This window comes from Daphnia carinata, chromosome 4, assembly GCF_022539665.2.
Source record: "Daphnia carinata strain CSIRO-1 chromosome 4, CSIRO_AGI_Dcar_HiC_V3, whole genome shotgun sequence".
NCBI lineage: Eukaryota > Metazoa > Arthropoda > Branchiopoda > Diplostraca > Daphniidae > Daphnia > Daphnia carinata.
The window spans coordinates 3,971,606-3,979,389 of NC_081334.1; the positions used below are offsets into that span (position 1 = coordinate 3,971,606).

Here is a 7,784-nt window from a genome sequence, read left to right on the forward strand (position 1 = left end):
TGAATGAAGGTACATTTTGATGACAAGTTGGTTGCGTTGAATTTCAAATTTTTTATTTTTCTATCCATACTTGCAGTGCGTCGTGAAATATAGCCTCGACCTACATTTTGCTGGATCGGGATAAATCGAGTCACGTCCACCTCAAAGGTAGGCTCAATATTTTTCTAGCACGCATTTCTTTTTAATTGACATGTGTATAGATATCACCGCCGTGATCAATCATTCACCCATCAACAACCAGTAAATTTAAGCGAAAACTAAGACGAGGAAACAACGAGAAAACATGCCCGTTTTTTTTTTTTTTGTAAATCGAACGAATCTAGGCCTCTTTTTGTGCATATCTCTCTTTGAAGTGTAGGGTAGATTGAGAAATTGAGATTGTATCTCTCAGATCAATGGGGAACGTGAATCCATGACCTCGTCGACGGTCAGTCCACTGCCGCCCAGAGCATCGGCCATTTTTCCAAAGTGGACGTTGTTGTAGTGCTCCTTCAACGCCCGTTCCAATTCGACAGCGTGTTCCACATCCCTCGTTTCGCACATCACTCGGACCTAAATCAACACGCGATCGTTAGCCAACTGCAAGATAATTTGTAAACCCCAAAAAAATTTTTTACCTCGACGCTAAAGATGTCGCTCTTGAGCCAAGCGCGTTCGTGTAAAATATCTTTAATGGAAACGCCCAAGTTTGCCATCAAGCGACAGAGTTCTGCAATTCCGCCTGGACGGTCAGAGACGGTTACGCTGAACTTGACCAAACGGCCATCGACGGCCAGACCGCGCTCGAGACAACGACCCAAGACGGTCGTATCGATATTGCCACCGCACAAGGGAATGACAACTCGTTTGCCTTTTAATTCGGGCAAAAGACCCGCCAGAATAGCCGCCAGTCCGCAGGCTCCCGCTCCTTCCACAACGGCTTTTTCAATCTCCACCAACCTGTAGATATTGTTGACATTTTTGGGCGTTCTATTTTTTTTTTTGTGTTTGACTTGTTTCTGCGACCTACCTCAAGATAGCCATAGCGATGTATTCTTCCTTGACGACGACACACTTGTCGACAAGCGGAGCGGCCGTTGCCAGTGAGTTGATACCGACTTTAGGGACGGCCAGACCGTCGGCTAGCGTCGAATCGGCTTTGGTGTAAATAGGCTGGCCGACTTTAAGCGCACTGCTGAAGCTGGCGCAACGCTCCGACTCGACACCGATGACTATCATTTGGGAAACATCATTTGAATTTTAAAAGGCATTTTCCTTTTTTTTTTTTTTTTTTTTTTTTTTATTTTAAACGATGGTAAATTACCTTGAATGTGTGGGTAGAGGGATTTGACGGCCAGGGCCACTCCGGCTATGAGTCCGCCTCCTCCCACAGGTACCACGACAGCGTCAACGTTCTTCACCTACATATAAATAAAAATATGATAACGTTAGAGTTTTGCGTTTGTAAAGAAAATAATAATAATAATATGCGTCTGCTTTGAAATTGGGGGGGGGACCCGTTTTTCATTTCGTCTGTGTGGCTAGGAATAATTGAGGCTAGATTATACAGTTATTCCCCCCCCCCCCCCCCCCCCCCCCCCCCCGCTCTTCTCTCACCAACCTGTTCGACGATTTCCAGTCCCATGGTCCCTTGGCCAGCGATAATGTGCGGGTGGTCGTAGCCATTAATGTACGTTAGGCCCTTTTCCTTGGCCAGGCGCATGGCGTACTCGCGTGACTCGCCAATATCACGGCCCTATAGAAGAGGAGGGTAAAGAATAATACGAAACGTTAAACGCCTTTCCGTTTTTTCTTTGTGTGCGTTATTTGAAAATGCTAATCACGTGAATGATGATGTTGGCGCCAAATTGACGACATGATTGGACTTTCATTATGGGCGCTACGATAGGCATGACGACCGTTACTGGAATACCTGTTGAAGAGAGAGAAAAAAAATGATTTGAATTTGAATTTTTGAGGAGGCGTTTTTTTTTTGGGGGGGGGGGGGGGTTTGTTTTTGTTGGATTATTTTCGTACCTAATTCTTGGCCGTGATAAGAAAGAGCCAGAGCGTGATTACCGGCCGATGCGGTACACACTCCTTGTTTCTGATTGGCTTCTGGCAGCATCAGTAACGTGTAACGGGCTCCTCTTTCCTGTTGTCCATCGGAGCGCAACGTTCGAATTTTTTAGAAATTATTACGTAACGGTTTGAAATATCTGCTGTAAGTGGGTTTACCTTAAAGCTGCCAGTGTATTGGAGGAAATCTTTCTTGAAAAAGATTTGAGTTCCAGTCAGGTTGGACAAATGGGAGCGGGTGCACGGCGTCACCATAATGCCGCTCTTGATTTTAAAAGCCGCCGCGCTAATGTCTTGGAATTGGACGATCCGTGGCCGATTGGGGTCGCACCACGGGTCGAACAGATCCGACGGATCCGATCCGTTAACGGCCACCTCGTTGCCGTTAACCGAAATGGCGGGCGGTTGTTGATTGGCGCTGCCTTCGTTGTTCGACATGTTGATGTTGGCCGTGGAGATGACGGTCGGCGGCTTTGGCGGTTCCTCTTCCGGCTGCTGGCTGATGCGTTCACTGGTGAAGACGAGTTCACAATCGAGTTGGGTACGCGTCGCAGGTTGAATCAATTCGAATTCGATCGATTGCTGATGTTGAACGGGCTCGCGTTGAGGCTGAACGACGGTCGTCTGTTGCGGATATTTGATGATGGATTTGAGAGCGGCAGGAGATTTCGTTTCGACCTTCTGTGCTGCGCAGAAAGGAGACTGAGACGCGGCTGCGATGGGATCGCGGCCGTTGATGGCCGCCGACGAGGGAAGCGAGTCAGCGTCACACGTTGGTGACGTACTTGGCGTCGATCCACGTTCGTTGGCCACCTGACCGTCTATTATTGTTGCCGACGAGTCGTAATCTGCAAAGTCCACGCTCTGCAAAATAGAAACGTAGCGTTGCCAATTTGCAAGTGAATTATTACTTTGGACATTTAGGAATTCCCCCCCTCCCTCCCCTTCCTTAAAAAAAAAAAAAAAAAAAAAATGGGCTTTTGAGAAAGGTGAAAACATTAAGGGAAAAAAAATGGCGGCTGCAAAATGGGCGATAGATTAGACAAGAAAAATGAGGGATGCAATCAAAATCAAATTAGCTGCAGGTACCTTATGAGAGGTGGTCACGTGTGAGACGAAATACTGACGCCGATCCTTGCTCGACATGTGGCTGCTCATTTTCGCGTCACGCTTCTTAGTCCCCGAGACGACAACCCCAAAAAATTTCAACAACAACAATGAAATGGACTAACTTTCAATTTTTTTTTTTTTTTTTTCAACTGACAAATGTTCGACCCCGACTGTGTTCTCATCCACGAACACAACTGGTTGCGATCCCGTTCCTGTCTGACTGAACACTCTTTCCTCTTTCCCCCTTTTTTTTCAGAATTTTTTTTTTTTTCTTTGTCCAGGGCCCAAAAAAAGATAATTACTCAACTGTCGTCTGCTCTTTTCTTTCTTTCTTTCTTTTTTTTTTTCCCGCCCTTCAACATTTACATTCGCCGTGTGATGAGTAAAATGTTTGCCGCTTCTAAAAACAGATCAACCTTACTCTACAAATGTATTTGTAGGTACTGAGACGTACACACACACACACACACACGTTCGGCAGACTCAGTCGACTGCTATGTGCCGTCTGCTCAATTTTGTGGGGTTCGAAAACCAGGGCGCCCCCCCCCCCCCTCAGTTCCGAGTTGAGGGCAAGGAGGGGGGGGGGGGATTGACGTAAAAACAAACAAGACAGGAAAGAAAAAAAAAAAGGGCGTGGTGTCTATTTCGGAAGATGCGATTATGAGGAAAATGTTGGACACGAGCCCGTTTGACGAACGGAAAATATATTCGATTTTCTTGTCATAGGGCCAGGAAGAAGAATGGAAATGAATATGAAAAATAGTCTGACCTTGGCTCTAGTGCCGGACAAAACCTTGCCCCGATGCGTTTAATAGACGAATGTATTTTTGATCTGAAAGGCCCTTCAATTCCACGTCATTTTTTTCTTTATTTTTTTTTTTTTTCTTTCGATCGATTCTTGGGAAACACTTAAAAATAAAATGTGATGAAGAGGGGGGGGGGGTTATAGAGTTACACCTGTCGGCCAAATTGGGTAGATTGGAATATCAACGCCATCTGTGGATTTTCATTCGATTTTTACGAGTCGCTTTTTTTTTTTTTTACTTTTTAATGGCCTTTTTATTTTTTTTAATTGTCTTAAATGAAGTTGGTTGGGGAGGAAGAAAAGGGCGGTGTTTAATTGAACGATTTTCAAACATTGGATATCCTAATGTTTGAAATTTTATTCCCTTCATTATTGTATCGCAGAGAGGCCAGGTGCGTTCGGGTGTGTCTCGTAATCTGAGAGTCAAACGATCAAGTTTAACGTCGCTCGAATTGCTCGTCATAAATTAGGCGATAGTTAACGTTTACAAAAATGTGCCGAGCTATTTCTCTCTCTCTTTTATTTTTATTTTTTTTTTTTTTCGTAAACACAAACGTTTACCACATTTTTTTTTTTTTTTATTTCGCCCCCCCCCCCCCCCCCCCCCCCCCCCCCCCCCCCCCCCCTCAATTGGAAGACATTCTTTCGTATTATTTGACTAGAAATTTGGTATGGGTCTGCTAGAAACACGAAATGTTTTTCTTATGTTCAAAAAGGATCTTCCTCTCTCGTTTTCGGATTCGCTCTGCATAATGGGACCGGTATTTTTGTTTAAGCCACTTGTGGCGGTGCGTCCTACAGGATTTCTTGTCTTTTTTCGGTAGACGTCAATAAATTTCAGATTTCTTGTTTTTTTGTTTTTTTTTAAGGAAGAAAAAAAAAATTGTAGCGCGTCTCGCCTCCTTTTTTAAAAAAAAAATAAAGAAATGGGACCACCCGGGACGAACTCAATCAAGAGGATAAACGAGATATTCCTTTTTTTTTTTTTTTTTTAAAGAATGATTTACTAGATGGCCCTAGTATAGATCTCCTATTTCTCGTGAGGAGATCTGATTGCTTAGATTACGGATTTCCTCCATGGCCAGCATTACCATATAAAATACGCGCGCACATAACGATCACCTCAATAAATCATTTTCTTTTCATTAAAAACAAAACTTGAATGTAAAGAAATATTATGAAATTTGTGTTTTTACCTGAATGAAGAAGACGATGCGTTTTTTTTTAAATTTTTTGGGTTTTCTTTTGAAAAGCGAAGAGAAATGAAGATGTCTATTGGAGCTTTCACAGGGTAGTGTGGTCTTAACGATCATATGTGTCGATTCTTATACAAGGGGGGGGGGGTCCAATGCATCTCACTTGAATACTGAACCATTTTTGTTTTACCTATTTTCTCGTTGGGGTCCGTGTCCAGTTCGGATATGACCCTCCTCCCGCTGCCCTTCTCGGCAAGAAATGTTAATTACCTTTCGTCAAAAATGCGCGTGTGTGTGTCTGTGTGTGTTAGCCGCCTCTAGCCCTCCTCTTTCGCCTTGTCCCGTATAAGGTCGAACAAATAACAATCATAACAAAAACAAGACAAAACTCTCCAAGGCCTACGGTTTTTTTGTTTTTTTTTTTTGTTGTGGGGGAGAGATTTGGATTTGCCATAGGCGACTCGACCTGAATCGCCTCATCGACAATGTTTTGCACACAGCGCCGGCTGAAGAGATTGAGAAAACGAAAGACAAAAAAAAAAAAATAATAATAATGCGCTCAATTTTGGATAGGATTGTAATTTTTTTTTTTTTCCAATTGAAACTAATCACAAAATCTTGTTATCGAACTTTCATCAAAATCAAAAACGACCTTGCCTCGATCTTTATTTTCGTCCATTTGAAATTTCTCTTGTTTTTTTTTGTTTTTTGTTTTTTTTTTTTTGGCTTTGAGATCGTCTTCGGGGTAGATCCGTTCGGATTCAGATCGGAATAAAAACCGGATTTTCCCGAACGATTTATTGCCCGCAATCGTCTCTATTTGGCAGTGAACACATCTTTGAAAAAAAAAACAAACCTGATATGGGTACATGGAAGATGATAAGACGGGTATCAGAAGAAGTCCTCGAAAAAAAAAAAAAAATTGTGAACCGTTAAAAACATGAACAAATAAAAAAAAAAAGAAAGAAAAGAAGAGGATTTGAGAAGGAGAAGAGAGACGCGGAGGTCATCACGTCCAATGGCAGTCCGTAGTGGCCCCGTGCATATATGGCGCGGAATTCAAACATGAGACCCATCTCGTGTTTTGTTATGTACAATTGACAAAACGCGCACGCTCCGACCGGGGGGACCACTGACGAAAGCGAGCGGACCACGTCAACAACTTCGTGTTTGTTTTGTTTTTTGTCGTGAGGTTTCGACCCTGGCCCTTTTTTTTTTTTTTTTTTTTTTTGTTACCAAGACGATGATAACGGGAGGGGGGTAATCAACAAATGCGTTTAAAAAAAAAAGAAAAGAGAGAATTAAAAAGTAATAATAATAATTAGCGATGCGTATTAAAATCGTTTCTCGTCAGCGCTGGTCGTTCAGGTGTTTTATTTTATTTTTTTTTTTTTTTTTAATATTTTTGTTTTTTTTTTTTTTATTATTATTTTAAAAGAAAGAAGAAAAAAAAATGTGGTGACGACGCCCCTTTTTTTTTTTTTTTTTTTGTTTTGGCGTTCCTTTTGCTTTTCGTTAGGTAGATGGAAAGGATTCTATTTTTACTATCTAAGCTATTCCTGCCTTATTGCTTTTCGTCCGCTTTTTTTTTTTTTTTTATTGTTGAGTGCTTTTTAAATCTTTCCTTTTTTTTTTTTTTTTTTTTATTTGTATAATTCTTTTTTTGGGTGTTTTATTCGTCATCGACCGTTTGCGTTGAGAAAACAAAAGAATGTTTCTCGCTTTGGCCCTCTGGCATTTCGATATTTATTCACGGAATAATAATAAGAAATAATTTTGTTCGATTTTTTTTATTTATTTTTATTTTTTTGCGAAGCCCTAGCCAGGAAACATTGTAGGGAGGGTCATAAACGAACGTGACAATTTCGTTTACGTTCGATATCACGATTTGTCGTGGGGTAATAAGCAAGTTGATTGCACATCGGATAGATGGCGTTCGCAAACCAATATTTATTTTTTGCACCGGTACGTAATCCGCCACTTTCTTTTAAAACAAACGACAAACAGGATCGATCATTTGAAGAACTGCCGAATTTGAATGTCCACGAACATTCGTGATTATTGATTGCATTGTTCTCTATCAAAACTCATAGAATCGTAGGGCCTTGAAATTTCCCTCGTTAACAATCCCGCTCCCCCATAAAAATTCGAGTTTCCATTGTTTTTTTTTTTGGTTTTTTTCTGGTCCACCGAAGAACAAAATTAAACCAACCCAACTTAACTGTCCAATTTTGGTATTGTCGAATTCCAAAAATATATATTGCCAACAATCAGGTTTCGTTCTTCGGTGAATCGTCTCGCTCGATTCAAGCTCTCCCCACTTCATCCCGGTGTCAAAATAAGAAGATCCCGTTAGCACGCGTTCAACACGGTTACTTTTATTTCATTTTTTTTTTTTTTTTTTTTTTTTTTGTTAAAGCCACACAACAGCATAATTTCCTTTCAAAATTTATCCTCAATCCTCACACACACACACACACACACACACAAAGAATTTACTTACGCTATACGTGTGATGTTCTTTTTTTTTTTTTTTTCATCGTGCGAACTGCTACTTACCCGATGATCCGTTCATTGAGTGCCCGTTTGCCGAGCTTCCATTTCACGCTCGGGAC

At 41.6% G+C, this 7,784-nt stretch overlaps 1 protein-coding gene across 3 annotated transcripts; it reads right to left on the reverse strand.

Annotated features, from left to right (window-relative positions):
* Window positions 1-36: 36 nt before the first annotated feature.
* On the reverse strand, window positions 37-5,308 carry LOC130694284 (L-threonine ammonia-lyase-like). Of its 3 annotated transcripts, none has more exons than XM_059494887.1 (9): window positions 5,170-5,308; window positions 2,218-2,922; window positions 2,017-2,134; window positions 1,824-1,912; window positions 1,601-1,735; window positions 1,304-1,400; window positions 1,010-1,211; window positions 618-939; window positions 37-552 (listed from the first exon to the last, which is right to left on the reverse strand). In XM_059494887.1, the coding sequence occupies exons 1-9, from the start codon at window positions 5,284-5,286 to the stop codon at window positions 388-390; spliced, it is 1,950 nt and encodes a 649-aa protein (XP_059350870.1). In that variant the 5' UTR covers window positions 5,287-5,308; the 3' UTR covers window positions 37-387. The 3 variants fall into 3 exon arrangements, with proteins under 3 accessions (XP_059350870.1, XP_059350871.1, XP_057373337.1); XM_059494888.1 differs by lacking the exon at window positions 5,170-5,308 and adding an exon at window positions 3,938-3,969; XM_057517354.2 differs by lacking the exon at window positions 5,170-5,308 and adding an exon at window positions 3,148-3,341.
* Window positions 5,309-7,784: the final 2,476 nt, after the last annotated feature.